Source organism: Tamandua tetradactyla, chromosome 4 (genome assembly GCF_023851605.1).
Source record: "Tamandua tetradactyla isolate mTamTet1 chromosome 4, mTamTet1.pri, whole genome shotgun sequence".
Classification (NCBI taxonomy): Eukaryota; Metazoa; Chordata; class Mammalia; order Pilosa; family Myrmecophagidae; genus Tamandua; species Tamandua tetradactyla.
In genome coordinates this window covers 54,294,247-54,312,870 of record NC_135330.1, presented here as the reverse complement: position 1 = coordinate 54,312,870, position 18,624 = coordinate 54,294,247, and the positions used below count along the sequence as shown (strand labels likewise).

General features: G+C 34.2%; 1 protein-coding gene across 7 annotated transcripts in view; it reads left to right on the top strand.

The window, feature by feature from the left end:
• The window catches only part of DENND1B (DENN domain containing 1B), a 283,782-nt gene that overhangs the window by 249,385 nt on the left and 15,773 nt on the right, over positions 1–18,624 (top strand). For all 7 annotated transcript variants that reach the window (XM_077157317.1, XM_077157322.1, XM_077157319.1 and 4 more), the window contains 4 exons: positions 1,734–1,774; positions 2,508–2,576; positions 6,847–6,903; positions 7,736–7,843. In XM_077157317.1, coding sequence (XP_077013432.1) covers positions 1,734–1,774; positions 2,508–2,576; positions 6,847–6,903; positions 7,736–7,843 — 275 coding nt within the window. The remainder of the gene's footprint in view (positions 1–1,733; positions 1,775–2,507; positions 2,577–6,846; positions 6,904–7,735; positions 7,844–18,624) is intronic.

Below are 18,624 nucleotides of genomic sequence, written 5' to 3'. Positions count from 1 at the left end.
GTCCCTACAAATATGCTGTTTCTAGATATTTCGAAGAAGTGGAATCATAGAGCGTTTGTCCTTATGTACCTTGTTTATTTCACTCAGTATGGTCTCTTCAAGGATCATCCACGTTGCAGCATGTATCAGAACTTTATTCCTTTTTACAACTGAATAATATTCCATTATATGTACATATATATATGTCACATTTTATTTGTCCATTCATCTGTTGATGAACGTGGGTTATTTCCACCTTAGGGCTATTGTGAATAAGGCTACTATGAATGTTAGTGAACCTCTATCTGAATTCCTGTTTTCATTTCATTTGGGTATATCCCTAGGAGTGGAATTGCCAGGGCATATGAAAATTCTGTATTTAACTTTTTGAGCAACCACCATACTGCCTTCTATATCTCACCAATAATACATGAGGTTTCTAATTTCTCCACCTACTCTCTAGCACTTGTTATTTTCTGGGACTTTTTTTTTTTTTAATAATAGCCATTGTGGATATGAAGAAATATCTTTCATTATGTTTTTGATTTGCCTTTCCCTAATGACTAATTATGTTGAGCAATTATTGACCAATTTTAAATCTTCTTTGGAGAAATGCCTATTCAAGTGCTTGGCCTATTTTTTAAATTGGGTTGTTTTTGTTGTTCAGTTGTAATAGTTCTTTATATATTGTGGATATTAAGCCCTTATCATATATAAGATTTGCAAATATTTTCTACTTTTATGTAGGTTGTGTTTTCACTTTCTTGATAATAATGGTCTTTGTTGAACAAAAAGTTTTAATTTTGGCCAAGTCCATTTTATCTATTTTTTTCTTTTGCTGACTGCCCTTTTGGTGTCATATATAAGAATCACTGCCAAATCCAAGTCATGAAGATTTGCCCCATATTATCTTCAAAGAATTTTTTTGGTTTTAGTGTTTATATTAGGTCTTTGAATTATTTATTTATTCATTTATTTATTTTTTGCATGGGCTGGCACTAGGAATCGAACCCAGGTCTCTGGCATGGCAGGTGAGAATGCCTGCTGAGCCATCGTGGCCTGCCCTAGGTCCTTGAATTTTGAATTAATTTTTATTTTTATTAATTTTTTTTTTTACATAGGCAGGGACCAGGAATTGAACCTGGGTCTCCGGCGTGGCAAATGAGAATTCTGCCACTAAGCCACCGTTGCACTGCCCTTGAATTAATTTTTGTATTTGGTGTGAGGTATAAGTCGAGCTTCATTTTTTTACGTGTTTTTATGAACAGCTGTTTTAAAAATGAGCCTAAATGTATAAAGGAGATGGACCATTAAAAAACAATATGGGGTGGTGAAATGGTGGCTCAGTGGCAGAATTCTCACCTGCCATGCTGGAGAAACAGGTTCAATTCCCAGTGCCTGCCCATGCAAAAAAACAAAACAAAAAACCAATACAGACATAAAACTGAAAATCCACTTGAAAGGCAGAGGAATTTTTTTATTTTGAAAGAAGTTATATTTTTCCTGATGAGTTTAATACTAAAATGAAAGAAGACAAAATGTTTACATTTATTAGCTTCATATGTGAGTGAAGAAAAGGTGCTTGTCTACTCTTAAATTTTAATTGGTCCTAATGATCCCGTTGTTCTTTTACAACATCGCAGATAAATAAAATTTGCCTACCAAAATCCTGGAAAGACTAGTTGTTAATGAGTTTTGGTTTAAGGATCTGTTTTGATAAAATATTTTTGGCATCTTATTTTTGTTTATTTCAGGGAACCCAAGATCATATCAACAATGGGTGCATACTGTCAAGGTAGTAATAAGTCTTCAAAGTTTCTTCTTCACTCTAATATATAAGAAAAAATGTTCAAGAAAAGTATGTTGTTTATACTTATAGTGTGCCTTTGCAATATTTTAAATACTTGCATCTTTTCTAACAGTTTTTAAGATTGTAATTTTTATGTTGATAGTTTGTTGATATTCATAAATACAATTCTAAAATGGAAAACGTTTATGCAGATATAATAGCTTGATATGAAAAGCAAGATTTCAGTGTCACCTTTAGTGTAATATAGTACAGTATACATTACAGAGCAAGAAATTAGGTGAAGCAGTAGGATTTGATGGGAATTTCATAATTTCTGATAGAATGGTTGTGTTAATGATTTTTTAATATATAAAAACTCTCCCACAGAATAAGAGGCTTAATTGCCTAACAATAAGACAGTTGATGAAGACTGAATTTCTTTGCTATGAAGCTACAAATATACATTTATATTGCTCAAGTCTGCCTAAACTGCAGAGATGAGATGATTTTAAGTGACATATTATACCAACTAAAAGAATTTTTTCTTGAAATGACTGTAATATATTAAAACTATGAAGACACTAAACATGAAATCATTTTGTAGCACTTTTTACTTGTGGGTAAAACTCTTTTTTTTTTTTAATTAATTAACGGAAAAAAAAGAAATTAACCCAGTGCTTTGTCTTCAAGATAGTATTGGCCAACATTTTTCTGAAATATGTTTCTGTTTCCTTTGCAGAAAGGAGGTGCATTATTCAATACAGCGGTGACCAAAGCAACTCCTGCTGTACGGACAGCATATAAATTTGTAAGTTGTTTTCTTCTGATATTTCAATATTCTAATGCTAATATTATATAACATTTTTCTAGTAGATAGATGTGTAAATTCAGAATTTTTTCTGTTTTCTTTCAAGGAAGCTTATTTTTTTTTAGTTTAGAATTAATATTGACCAAAGGGAATTCAATTAATAAAATTTCTCATTGTAAAGAGGAGATATTTCCTTCAGAAATCTAAAAATGGCACTTCATTTGGTTTGAAAAGTGTCAGCATGATTGTGCCTGCAAATTGAAACAGTCAACAATGTAGTATCATTTTTTGTAGGGGAGCATGGGCAGGCACCAGGAATCGAACCCGGGTTTCCGGCATGGCAGGTGAGAATTCTGCCTGCTGAGCCACCGTCGCACCGCCCTGTAGTATCATTTTTAATAGTTGATTCTTTCATTCAAGAACACATTTTTAATTCTCATTATGTTCTCAAGACTCAAGTAGAAAAAAATTGAAAATATAGCAAGATCTCTTCCCTCAAGATGTGTTGATTTTCCACAATTGAAAGTCTTCAGTGATTCTCTGTGGCTTATAGTAGAATAATAATAACAAAAATAAATAAATAATAAAGTAAAATAGAAATCTTTTTAATACCCTTCAAGACCTAGCTTCTCCTGTTTCCAGTTACATCTGCTCCCATTCCATATCTCTCAAGATACTGAGCTGCTCGTTGAATGAATGCAAAGTGTTCTCTTCTGCCTCTCTCTTCTTGTCCAAGCCATTCCTACTACTCAGAGCATCATTTCTTGGCTTTTACCCACACTGTAAATACCAGTTCATCCTATAAGATTTAATTCACACATTTTCCAAACCCCACTGAAAGAGAATTCCTGTACCTCCTTCTGTGTCCCTGTACAATCAGTAGACATTTCTCTGTTTTGCATTTGGTTTGTCCCTACATGTTTATTTCTAATACTAGACTAGTAGCTTCTCAAGGGAGGAGCCAGAACTTCTACTTTTGCACCAAATGCATGATACACTAGGTTGGTTTTCAATAAAGATTTTTTTAATACAGTGGGGCATATGTATTCTGTTTTAAAAAATATTCAGGGCAGTAATTTTGATTTTGTAAGAGTTCATCTTTAAATGCTTTCTCACTAAATAATTTGACATGCTTCAATTAATAATAGAATAATATATTCTAGTATGTTCAGAACTTATGTTCTTAACTTATAATTTTAACGATATGTAGCTACCATTTCCCTTTTTAAAAAATCTTTGTCAAAGATACGTTTTTTAGTAGGGAAACTAATCTACACAGTTCGTTTTAAAATGCATTGCCAAAATCCTGGACTATTTGAAACATTATCATAAAGAAAAAACAAGAAAAGGTAGTAATTTTCCTTAGAAATGTCAGCCTTTGCCATTCGTTCAATGACTATGCTTAGGAAACGTCTCTAAATGGATCACTATCTCTAATACTACTTGGTTTATTTTAACAATATTTGGAGTGATTCTAATTTTTCACAATGTTGTAGCACACAGCTGCTATGTAAAAAATCTAAGGATGAGCTTTGTTTCTCACATTCATTTAAAATTCTAAAAACTTTTCATGGTTAAGTAAAACTTTTCATAGTCAAGTGGAGTGAATACTTGAAGTTTTCTTCAGGCTTAAAGAAGTTGCATGGTTTTGCTGAATATGTGGGTTTTTTTCCCCCTTAATTTCATTCCTATTCCAGAAAAACACAGAGATAAGCAAACATGTTCAAAACCTCAAATGTTATTTAAAATTTCATTTTAAATATTCTCAGATCAATAGAGTATTTTATTTGGCATCACTCCCTGCAAGGCAGGAAAAAAATGTGTTCACATAAAAAATTCTGCTCTTTAGAAGATTATGCGCTGAATTGATTTCAGGCAATTTAAGAATATATTTAATCATGTTTATCATTTACTTTGAAATCAAGTCCTACATGAATCAAGAAGCTTGGGCAAAATCTGTAACTCAGCTGGTGACATTCATAGTTGTACCTAAAACTCATCTTTTTGACTACAAATTGCCATGAACAAAATTCCTAACTTTTGATCTTCTATAAATTGTAATTTTTTAAAAGTGTAACCCATGTTTTTACCTCTGTTTCATTCATTCTACAAATTTTTTGAAGACATTGTAGGCAGCAGTTAGTTAACGTATGCGAGATTCTCTCCCTTCTTTTTTATTTATATCTCTATTACTTGCTCTGTATTTTGAACATACTATAGAAGTACTGAATATGTATTTCTTGAAGTAAATAATGATTCTGTCTTATACTTAGGAAATTTTTTCTATGCTTATAGGGTCCTTAAAGAAAACTAGTGTTGACACACATGCTTTCTCATAAATCTGAGAATAACAGCAAAGTGAAATGCATATTTGCTTTGACTAAAAGGTTTCTAGGTCAACTTTCTTATTAGTTCTTTGCATTGTAAATTTTTAGCCATAGCCATTTGTTTGGTGCCTTTCTGTAGAGAATACTTAAATATTGAAGTTTCAATTTGTATTAGTAATACTTGTGTATGTTAAGTTTCAACCTGGTACATTGAAAAGGATAAAGAGAACCTGTACCCCATCTTCAGTTATACTCTGAAAAAGACCAGAGGAGGAGGTAGGGCAGCAGACATTTAAATGGATCAGTACACAAATTACAGAGCCGTGGAAGAGACTCACACAAGATTCAGCCTTACAAACTGAGAGGCATAGGAAAAGATTTGTGTGAATTAGGTGGATTTTGAGAGAAGACAGGATATTTAAGTAAATTGGAATTTAGTCTAAATGTGAACAAAATGGGTATGTATTCTAGAAAATGAGAACAGGAGAATTTTTTCTTGGTGATTTTGTATTTTTACTTGACTGAAATGCAGGGATTAATAAAGGACCCTTTAAATAAATGCTTTGGCTTTACAAATGAAGCAATGAGTGTGAAAATGTGTTATTCTAAAGATTCTTGGAAATATAATCTAGTGTTATTTGGCTTTTTGGATCATCTTTACTGTGTATACTATGTTTATTTACAATAAAGAGGTAATTGTATAGTTCAGTTTGAAACTTTTTTTTTTTTTTAACATGGGCAGACACTGGGAATCGAACCCGGGTCCTCTGGCGTGGCAGGCGAGCATTCTTGCCTGCTAAGCCACCATGGCCCACCCATTGAAACATTTTTTTGAGAAGCTACTATGTGTCAAATACTGTGCTGGTACCACAGATACTAATAGGAGAGATCCTTCCCCTCAAGGAGCTTGGAAAAGACTCTTCTAGAAGGAGCTTGGAAAAATCAGAATGTTTAATAAGTAGGAGCCAGGACTTTGGAGCTGGAAAGTCTTGAGTCTGTATCCCCTCAATTTCCATGTCTGTGGAATGAGGCCAAAATGCCTTCTTTGGGGGCAGGCATAAGTTCAGCTGATATATTTTAAAAAGCTGAGTTCCTCCTTTGCCTCTCAAGTGGGATAAAGTTGGATTTTTAAATTAATAGACCTGGCCTTACATTTAGGCTATGAAGATGTGTCCCTTCTGAGTCACGTTCCTTATTTGTGGAATTACAATTGTACTCAGTTCATAGGGTTATGATGACTAAATGAGATAATACATGTTAAGTACCCAGCACACAGTCATATACTTAGGAAATACTACTTTTTTCACTCTGACTGCTGGGAGTGAGAATTTCCAGTGAAACAAAGGCTAAGGCTTTTATGAAAACCCCAGTTGCCTTTGGTTCAGTTATACCCCACAGGAACCACTGCAGGACCTGAGAGGCTCAAATGCTGGAGTCAGATTCCCTGTGGTATATGAAGGTAGCTTTTAAATTGTTAAATGACTTTTAATTTTTGCCCGATAAACTAGGTATGGATAACCTTATCATTAGGATGTCTCTGATAATAAAAATCTGTTTCTGCCTGTAAAAGCACTTTGATAAAAACTTCACAAATTGCCTGAGTTTCCTCGTGTCTGAACATTTGCTGAAGTAATCTACTGCTCTGATGTATTTTCTTCTTCTCCCCCAGTTTGTCACAATGTCTAGACTGGACAAAAATAGGCTAAATGTTAACATCTGTATGATAATGGTATGCGAATAGAGACTAATCACATTTTCACTAACTGATTGAAATATTAGATAGTGCACCGTGTGGAGTTCCTGAAAACAGCCTTTAGATTATAAATTGTTCTTTAGCTACATAATGCAGTTAACAGTTTTTACTAAATGTGATCTTTTGTATTTAATTCTTTTACTGGTAATAGTATCATACTGAGCCAGATACTTGTATTGTCATTTCCTAGGCAAAAAATCATGCAAAGCAGGGAATAAAGGAAGTAAAGAGTAAGCTAAAACACAAGGTACGTCATATTCTTCGTTTCATTCTACCTTGATTCTCACATTAGTTTGAAGTTTATACTTTACAAATCACATGAGATTTATGTTTTTAATGACTTTTGAAATATGCTTAGCCTTTTATTCAAGAATGCATTTTTTATAACAAGCCCTCTGGCAACTATCTGCCATTCTATATGCATCCACTGAATAATCTCTTTATTGTTAGCATATTTTATCACAGGACTACAGAGATCTTCAAAGATACTTTAACAGGATGTATGTTTTCATAAAGTTGATTGCCTTGATATAACAATTGAACTTCATGTTTAAAGCTGAGAATTTTTTTTAAAGATAAATTTGGGTGTAGAATTAAAGTCAGGAATGACATCGTTTGGTTTATTGGATCTTTCCAATAGTAGTTACTTTAAATGGAAGTGTGTTTTTAATTTATGTAACATTGTATATGAGGATGTGTATTTGAATCTATGAATATTACATGTGTATGAATATTTATGTGTGGGTAAGTGTGCATGTTTGATTTGATAACACATTACACCTTTTTCCTATCAGTTGTTATGTTTTGGAGGAAAAACACAACTTAAAACTTCCAGTTTAGTGATATAGAGAAAATTATCTTATAGGTGTTAATTGAAATTATTCAAAATAGAAGTTATTTTGGAAATTAGTAGTTCATATATATAGAAAATGTATTTTCTTCCTAAATAGGTTCTTTAAACTTGTAGCTGAAGTGTTATTTTTTAATTTGCATCTGTAACAGGTACTCTGTATGTTAATCAGATAATTTTAGGTATCAAAAGAAGTAAAGTAATTACTTGTTTATTTTTTCATGTGTAGGAAAATGAAGACGATTATGGGACCTGTTCTGGTTCAGTACAATATACACCAGTTTACACATTACATGGTGAAAAGGGAGGAAATCTAGAAAAGTGTAAGCTTTCCCAGGTAAGGTCGTTTACCCTGAGTGCACTACACCGTGAAATTATATAATGCAGTGAATTCTTTAGGGACGGTTTTGGGTCCATTAATTTTTTATCTTATAAGAAGAAAACCTGCAATTATGGTTAAGAAGGGGAGTAGGTGACATCTGGACTGGCTGCAGTGGGACCAGGAAGCAAATGTTCCAGATATCAGACTCTACATATTTATTAAGGCATGTCCTTAAACAGCTCACAGGTCAGTGAAAGCAGACAGACAATTAAACGTGCTCTTGCTGTAGAGTGCGAATACACATGATGAACAGAAAATCATGCGAGAGTACCTTCACTACAAAAATAAAGTGAAATCCATTCATTGGAAGTTTACCATTAAAATAATCCATGCAAATTAGGAAATGAAGTATTATATATGTGTCTTTTTCCAAGGTTAGATATTTTATTTTAGTAGAACTACTGCTCATATATTAATGCTACTAAAATATTATCCTCAAGTCAGAAAGCATTTAGAATCATCACTCTGTCTGTCTGTGTTTACATGGCAGGTGCACTTCTAAAGGTTTTAACCAAATAAAGTTCGGGGAGAACAAGTCATATTTTAAGTAGCCTGAGAAAATGAACTCATAAAGAATTCTGGAGTGGATTATAGTTTAACAATGAAAGACTGGAAGAGGCTGCAAAGCTTTTTATTACAGTCACTGCACCCACAGTGGGGGAACTTGATGGCCGGAATGGTCATCACTTGCTTTAAGCCTCGTAGCCCGTTAGTGGCGGAACAGAATTAGACCCTTCGCTAATGCTCACTTTGCTTCTCTGTAAATACCCAGGCACAAGCAGGAGTATGAATGGTCACAAGGAAAAAGTGCCTTCCTGTGTCTTGAAGAAGGGGAGAGGGACAGAGAGGCTGTACTAAACCCCAGGCCTTCGTAAAGAAAATCCATTCATTCAATTTTTCAGCACCCATTACGTGCCATGAACAGTTCTAGATATGAGAGTTATCTGTTTCTACCGCCATGGAAATATTTTTTGTATCATTTTAAGTACCTTCTCTATTTTATCCATTTTATAAAGCTGGAATTTTCATATTACAGTTACTTAATTGCTGCATATTGGTGGTGAATGCTGACAGTATGACCAAAAATAAGCCCTTTAGTCAAATAATTATTCCATGGTGTAGAATCTCTTTCTGGACACTACCATTAACTAGCAAATATTTATTAACTTGTAAAGTAATTTTGAATTTGCTACTGATTTCTCTGTTTTTCCCCTCTTCACTAATGTGGTCAGTTGTTTTTAAGTCTTAACATCTTAAAATTTTTTGTAGAATATGTACTGCCTAAATGTTGGTGCATGTGAATTATATTTAGCTTGATGAAAAGATTTTTATGTGAAAAAAATGCAGGGTCTTTGTTACCACAGGATGCTTTAAGAGGAACAGAAAATATTTAAATTGAAAAAGCGCCTTTCCTAAATGTTACAGTTAAGAAAAATATTATCACCTCCTTATATTTAAATTTTAAAATCTTCCCATTCGCTTAACATGGCATAATATTTCTATGGTAACGTAAATTATTTATATTAATTATAAAATGCATTACTCATTTCTCTTTTTGGTTTTTTTTGCTAATTCCTTAGACATAAGTTCTGATAGTGAAAAATGTATTACATTACCGAAAATCCTGTCGTGTAATAGGTTGCATTCATTATATACTTTTATTGAATGCGCAGGGCTACCAGTTACAATAATGTGATTAACTCAGTTATCTATATTCAGTAATGATCATTTTGTAGTTTTCAGATGAACATAGCAGAAATTATGACTTTATCAAGAATCAAGAGGAGTCAGGCTTATTCTATTAAAATCCCTAATATTATTTTCCTACACGTTATATAGGAATTTCTTAAACCAGCATATTTGGAATTATTATGCAGATGCTAATAGTGGGCCTGCAGAACTTTTGGGATGATAAATACCTGGATTTCAGGCAACATGTATATCCAGTAACTGTTTCTTTGTATACATCTGTCGCATTAAATAACTAGGCATATATTATATCTGTGTGTATGCATTTTAACAGCTAAGTTTTTCTAGTTCATATTTCCAATCATTTTGACCTAATCATATTGATTATAATTTAATGTTTTGCTTATGTTTTTCTGTAGTGGAGGTTTGATTGTTTAATTTTTAGATTCGCATGTGCACTTATCAAAAGGCTAAATTTTTGACCTTGCAGTATTTTCCTTGCTATTTCTTGCCCTTAATTTTTTTTCCCCAAGCTACCAGAATCCATATTTTCTTATAATCCTAATATCAATTCTTTGAATTGAAAGTTAGTGCTCTGAAGTGATAGCCAATTTGTGGCTAGAAGCTTATTTGTGAAAGTAGAGCATGGTACATTCAAATTGAAATTGTCATCCAATCCCTGATTTGGATTGTTTCTTTAATTTTATAGCATTATCAAACTCACATAAGTGTGTAAGGCGAAATGGTAGCACTTATTTTTAGAATATAAGGGTATCTTAGGACATCCAAGTGCGGGAATGCTCTTAGGCCTCTGGTAGGGTTAGAAGTAGAAAAGTCAGGGAAGAAAATCAGCTGCCGCCCTCTCCTGCCATCTCTGTCTTTTTCTCTCAGTGGCACCTGGCCTGCCCTCTGCATGTTTACTCATTGTGCATTCTGTGGACTGACATTCTCTGCTTCTGTATCCCTGACACAGAGCTTGCAGTCCCTCAGTTCAAGCAACCACTAGAAATGGCCTGCTGTTCCAGAATCCATATTTCTTGTGGAAAATTCATCAGTCCACTTGGGTCTGGCATTGATCTTTGGTTCAGTCAACTCTAGCCAGAGAAGCAGGAAAAGTACCCTATTCCCAAGGACCTCAGGTGACTGGTAGATTGAGAAGGTTGGAAAAGGGTCAGCAGTTTTCAGAGAAGGACTTTTAAGAGCTGAGACAGTGTATTCAAAGATGTATACTATTTCTGATTGTCTTATAATGTTACTTGGCAAAAATGCATTTTGTAAACTATCCATACTTGGAAATGCCTGGTGACTCGATCTTTGGAAACTTTGTAAGTTTAAAGGTCAGTCTACCTGAATGAGACTTTCACTTTTGCCCTTCAGGCAAGGAGATCAAGAGGGAGCAGCCATAGTCTACTGCTTTGCTTAGCAGCCGAAAGGAAGAGAAAAATACTGGTACATATGATATAATGCACAAAGATTAAAAAAAGGAAAAGATGCTCCATAGGTGCACAGCCACTAAGGAAACAGAAATAGGGTTAGATATTGTGAATCCAGAGGGATGAATTCAGTGTCCCAAGAGCTCAGAGTCTCATGGAAGTACCTAGTAGAGTCAGGGATCTCTGTTCCAGAAGGCACATGTTTGGTTTTCTTTATTTGATTTCATCTGTGCATTTTCTATTATTTGAAATGCTTAAGTTCATTAATATCACTCTTAAAAACAGCTTAGTTTCTTGGCTGTGGCCTTAGCTCAGATGTGCCCTTAAAAAAAAAAGGCTACAAGTGGAGATAAACTTAGAGTACATTTTCTTCCTTCTATAATGCCCACCGAGATAAAAGAGTAGCATCACTTTTTTAATGTTAAAACTGCTTTCATCAAAAGGAGTTATGCTCTGGGCCCCATTTTATTTTTGATTCTCCAAATAACCAAACTCTCTTAAAAGGTTTTCCTTATGGTAAATTCCATTATCTAAAAACAAAATTCTGTAGGGACCTATGGGATTTGTTGGCATAGACAGTTTTGCTGTTCATATGACAATTTTTCAAACCTCAGTTTTTATAAAATTGAAATCATGCAGAAGTACATTAAAACAACCTTGGAAAACATGGAAAGAAGAGAGCTCCTTGATTACAGTGAGACTATCTGAGTATGTTTAGGTATATTGCTTTACCCATTTAAAACTCCCAATATTCCAATTAGAATGGGAACTTTTATCCCTACTTATCAGAACAGGGGACAGAGGAATTAAAAATGTACCCAGAGTTTTGCAGATAACAAACCAGAGATTGGATTCAAAATCAGACAGGCTGATTGTAGAACTTAACTCCTTAACCGTCATACTGCAGTGTATTCACGTGGAGCAGACTGTCTGTGGAGGAAGGGCAATTGGATACGAGGGCATGAAATTTAGAGCCAGACAGACCTTGACTGTGCAAAAGGTTCTAGTATTTAGCATTGAGCAAAATGTAATGTCTCTAAACCTTGTTGCTACGTTTGCAATATGGCATTAACAGTGCATGTCATTTTCCTGGGTTGCTGTAGGCAGTATAGATAATATATATAAAATATCTGCTACATAATAGACACTCAATGGTGGGTAGCTATTCATGTATACACAGACACATTGAGCATCAGGTCTTTTAAAGCAGTGGCATCAACTGACTTTCTTCTTTCCTGGTAACTACTGCCTGAGCACTAGCGATCCTCTATAGAGTGGACCCCCAAATTATCCATTTCAGTCTAAGTAGGGTGGGTGTTGGATCCCACCGTATGATTTGAAAAGAAATTAACAGTTTGTTTTACCAGAAAATCCCTTGATTTATAAGTAAGTTTATAAGCTTATATGTTGTTTTATTGTCAGTAATGTTATCTAAATAAAGACCACAAACTTGACTCTTCCCGTGCCTACCCATTTGATTATCATTTGAGAAGTCAGATTCAGCTGTATAAAGAAGTTCACTTTACAACATCAGTTTCTGACTAGGCTTGTCAATCTGTTTTTGGTCATTTAAATTCCAATAATGCATTTTTAAATATTTAGATATTGTTAATCTAAAATATTTAGATATGCTGTTTCATAATCTGGGTACTATGGAAAATAACAGACATCTAAAAGTATATATAAGGCCCTGTTCCATTACTTAGCTTATCTCTGGAATAGATTGTGAATCTATAATACACCCCCAACAAATAGTCATTTGTGTGCTGGTCTGCTAATTAGTATGGTTATTTCCTGTTTTGTTGATGAGTCTTAAATAAATGTCAGGGGTACTGCCATGAAGCTCTCCCAATTAGGCTTCACATTTGTAAAACCCAAACCTTTTCTCTTTTGTGTGAAGATGACAGTTCCAACAGCAGCCCCAGCCTAACAGGACTCCAGGGAAAGGATCCTCCTCTGGTTTTATTGAAAACAGGGCCAGTTGGGTCCAGCGAGAATACTGCCACTGGTCATGGTGCAGAACAGTTTTAATCCTATGTACTAACTGTTCATCAATTTTACATTAGAACAGAATTTTTAGACCATTAGGTTTGTCATCTGAAACTGTGTTTTAACATATTTAATTTAAAATATTTATTAGAATTTTCTTTTGTAAGAATAAGAAATTCCTTAAAACAATGTACAAAATTTATACAGATCTAAGATACTGCACTATTCTTGGCTTATTCCAGCAATTATAATGTGAACGTATCTGAATATCTGCACGAGAAATATACACACTCACACACACATCGACTGGACTAGAGAACAAGCAGGAGAGATTAGCTGTCCTGCAAGTCAACATTAACAGATGGATGGCCCTAAGCAAGGCAAAACCACCACGACCAAATCCAGTGAAAGTAGAGGATTGAAGCGTTTTATTGTTAAGTCCTATTAAAACCCTGGTATACATAGTAGTCTTAACTATTTCATGTCTGGGGCAAACAATCCACTCAGATTTTCAACCTATTTGATTAATTATGCAAATGCAATGTCAGAAATTATGAATGGAAGGTTATTTTTCCATTTGTAATATGATATAAAGCAGTATGTCTTGTTGATAAATCCCACATTTGGAATGCAGTCAAGGCTTTAACCCACATACAGTGTTTACAAATAGAAAGATGTTTAATAGTCATAATTGCTATTAATAAGACTAAATACTATTAAATTAGTGGACATTTATTCCGGTTTTTTTTAATATGCGGTCGCATATAGACTAATAGTTTGAGAGATGAATAAATAGTTATAATTTGATTTCCCAAATAAGGAAGATGTTTTCACCATAAAATATGATCTATGAGATTTTCCATTTTTTCCCATTATACAAGATGATACGTGCACTTAAAATGAAACTTTGTTCTCTTTTTGAGCCCTTATGTATTTAATGGTTTATAAATCACTCTAATGGATTTGTGGAATATAGCACAACACCTGTGAACTCTATAATTGATGAATAATGTACTCTCATCTTTAAAAAATATACTCAGAACTAATATGAACCTTTTTGGCATGTAAAGACTTGCAAAGAAGACATTTCAAAGCCATGTTTTGGTTCAGTGGGGATTTAAGCAAAATCCAAGTATGTAGTACCTTAAAGAAATATGAGCAATCAGATGGCTTATGTCTTACAGATAATAAATCTCATATTTTAAAATGTTGCAGATGAAGTTTCTGTAAAATTTATAAGAAAAGATAAAAATTTAGATTCTCTAAATTACTTAACTCCTAAACATAATAAATGATGATCCTAATGAACGATGATGGATTCTGAAGTGTAGTTTATAGTATTATGTTTATGACATACTTTCCTTTATGGGAATTCACTAGGCTCTGGGAAGAAAATGAGTGTAAGTAAAGGTAGTGTTTATTGCTCAGGTCACATAATGTATTTCAGAAAATGGAATACTTGTTTTGGACTTTGGAAATATACAGTCCATTGAATAACTTTACTCTACTGGTCAGAAAAGAAATGGCATAGTTATTGTCTGCAGGGAGAAGTAATGCTTACTTCTTTTGACTAGGAAAAAAGTGAGTGAGCATCACAAAATGATAAGGATAGTTGTGACCTGAGCAAGGGAAATGTTTGTGCAGGTGAGGAAAATTGGAAAGAATAGTGAATTTAAAATTTACAAAATGATTTAAGCTTAAGCAAAACAAGATAAGAACGAAACCCTTCATTTTATATTTTTAGCACTTTGTTTTTTTTGGCTCATTATTGAGACCATTATTATAATCAAGCTGAAATGTTGGATTAAAGTAATAAGAAAATCTAATAGAAAGTTACAAGTGATAAATGATTTTAAAATAGGTAAATGAATGCATTTCTATTAACAGATGCCTATATAAAAATATTTCCTGAGTGAAACATACATTTTAGCAGTCATCCTTCCATCTTTTCCTAGTATCTATTTGGTCTATCTTAAACTAATGTCAGTAATGTATAAAATTGAGCATTTGAGACCACTTTGAAAAAAATGGACACTATATTGTTCATTTGAAATAAAGTCATTTTCTCTGTTGAAATAATATTAATTTCCAACATGTGGAATTTCATTATAGTTATATCTGTGCCACCCCTTCCCCCCAATAAAAGAAATGTAGTATTGTGGATTACAAGAGTGCCGCCTAGTGGACATAATATAGTCAATATAAAAGAAAGCTTCACAAAACATAATTCATAGTGCTTTTCTGAATAATCTTTTAGAAACACAGTAGATACAGGTTGAGACATTTATATTGTCATAAAATTGCTCAAAAACATTATTCTATCAAACAAATAATTCAAAACCAGCTCCTCCTTTCAATCACTGTGGTTAAACTTTGTTTTAAAATTTTGAACTTTGTTTAAAAATATGGCAAATAGTACCTCGGATAGAAAAAAGACAGAATGAAAGATGCTTGTACTTATGTAAACTTTGTTAATATGGTTTAAATATTTTTAAGATTAAAATGTTAGAATTTTACTTCTCTAATTTATTCCACAAATGACTATGTTATTTATTATAAGGTTTGGGGGAAGAAAATCAAAGGCAGTTTTTCTGTTTAGCAAATCTAATGAATTCTATACTTCTATAATCATGTTACTAATATTTTTTCTATTGTATGTCCTGTTTACGTTTGCAAGGACTTTTTCCCTTTACCTTTTTAATTTTGTGTGGGCTTTTGATGAAATTAAACATCTCCTTGTTCCAAAAATACCCAGTTTTTATAGACTAATTTTTATTTTCTCTCAGGCATCATAAGACAAAGAAATGACTATTTTCATCCTATTTTGTTTATGTAAGTGTCCTTAAAGTTGATCAGGGATTAGTGTTATTGTTGATGAAAGGAAAAGTCAGGTTTTTTCTTTGTAGGAGTTAGTGCTGCTGCCAGTGACTGTCCCCCAGGGGAGAAATTGCCTGAATGTCACTCAGTATATAAATATGGGGACAGCGGTGTAATAGGACCATTCTATAATTTGAACTGAACTTACACTTACTGCATATTATATATTTCCTGAGACATAAAATAAATATAAGATAATATATAAATATCTTAGTAAGGTAAATATGCCCCATACCAATTACAAAATAGGACCACTATGTTTGCACCCTTCTCTGGAAGTTCTTTATTGCTTTTCTAACATTTGTGTGTGATCAGTTGGTCATTTCACAAAAGTCCATTCTCTCTTTGCATTTATCTTTATCTTTGACATAATGTCAAAGACAATGTTTTTGAAAACTAGTTTTATTTGATTCTGAAACCAAAATATAATTTTAATTACTGTTAAGATTCTACTATGTACAATACAGGAGCCATTTAAAACACTCTATTTATATGTGTGTATACACATATACACATATTTATGATGGTGACATTTATGTTGTAGATCTAAGAAATAAAGTCAAGCTATAATTATTTTGTGAATCAAATATTTTTGGTCCTTCCTTATGTACTTTTTGCAAATATACTTTAAGATGATTGGAAATAATATGGTTCTATTAATCGATGCTGACCTTTTAATTGTTTATTCCTGTTAAAAGTATCATCTTCACATCAATAAGCAAAGGGAATCAAATTCTCTGTTTTATTAAAATGGTCTGGGCTTCTTTTGTATTAAGAAACCTTTTTAAATGTTGAAATATTGAAACCCTGTCAGCAAAAGTGAAATCACAAATAGCTTGCCATTTATCAAAGGCTTATTTATTTTGCTTTGGGAATACTGTTTGATAGTCTTAGTAAACCTCTTGCACTTATACAAATCGATAGTCTCTCAGTCCTGAAAAGTTACTGCAAGAGCTTTGGTAAAATATTCACTTTCAGACAAAGACCAGAAAAAATAATGAACCAGTGTGTCTTAGATATTTATATTTAATATAATTACTTGATATATAAACAGTCCTTAAAATAGACTTAAAAAATACTGATCGATTCACATGCCATGGTGCATGTAAACACAGGTGAGTAATGAGACCTGCTGTAAATACATGAGTTTCTTTCCACTTATTAGCACATTTCAGTGAGAGACAATCTTTCGGAAGGCCTGGTAGAGTGTTGCCAGATATTTACATAGTCTGTGATCATCAGTGGAGAAATTAATTTCAAAGTACTGTGTTTCTGAGATGAATGAAACAAGTGGATGGTGAGACGGAAATAGGCAGGAAACCTTCTGTAGGTCACCAGCCCCAGAAGATCCCTGGAGCCCACCTTCAGTCTTAGGCAGGCCCTGTGCCTCAGGTGTTGGGGCATTTTAGCAGCAACCCCCTTCCTCCCCCAGGCAGGCAGACTTCCTCTTATTTGTGGTTGATTTCGGTCATAGGAGGGCTACCCGCCGCCACCATGCGACACTAGACCTCTGCTTGGTATCAGTGTAGGATGTGTCCAAGGACCAAGAATTTCTCTTCTCCTTCTTCCCCAGCAGCAATGGACGTTTTCCTGTTTTAGGGACAAGCCGGTTTTCAGAAGAAGATGGCTTTTGCCTTACCCTTCCCCCAGCAGTTTCGGGAGTAAGAGAGTTCTCTGACCCTTCACTAGTAATTTATCTTTTGTCTCACATGAAATGCTCTAAAAAGGTAATGATTCTTCTGCTGCCATGCCCAGCAGCCCGTGGCTCCAGAAGGCCTGTGCCACCAAGTATAGCTCTTTTCCTTCTCCTGTCCGGGCCAGGCTTTCTCATGAGCACTGGGTGGTGGGGTGCTGGATTTAGCAATTAAAAATACAGAATTTTTATCTGTGGAAAAGCGCAATTCCCTTGTCCACTTGTCTGAGTCTCCGGCTATTCCAAACTGGTACACTGGCCCATATTTGGCCTTTAAGACTTTATTAAAAGTTAAGCAGATTTTTTTCTCACCTACTTCTATGGCAGTCACCACTTTCCCTGTGCTTTGCTGAAGGTGAAATAGGTCCTGCGTCCCATTTCTCCTTGGAGGAGGGTTTCACTCTATAGAATTCAGGACACTTGGTTGCTTTGCAACTTCAGCTCTCTGATAAGCTCAAGAAAAATGAAGATTTTTTTAGATTATCTAGACTTGTCTCCTTCTTAGGATAGGGGCGACATTCTCGTGCAGCTTTCTGCTTCTCAAGTGGAAGTCGAGTTAGAAACAGAACAGATGGGAAGATGTGATTCTTGGTCTCGATGAATGAAATGCTGCATTGATAAGGGAGCATTTTTAAGGTGACAGTTGAACGTAAAGAATGAAGTGAATTAGGTCAACAAGAGTACACAGGACCACCGTGGACTCGGAGAGTCGGCAAATCCAGAATTGGTCCTCGGACGCATCTGGGTCACTGCAAAGGCTTCCCTGCCGACCCACTCTCATCACGGCATTCGCCAGCTAAGAATGCAATTTTGATGCTTTTATGAAATCTTGTTTTCTTAGTCTAATAATATCACCTCTTCATCAACTAAATTTATCAGACGTCACTAAATACATACTCTCAATTTACCCTTTTGTCCTGACAGGAAAATCTGTTTTAGTATCTTTGGCAAAGTGTGTTAATTTCTTGTCTCTCCACTCTGCCATTTCACCTACCTGGAGCATTTACAACCTTTCATTTCTGTAACTGTCACCTGCTCTAAAAATGATATTAAAA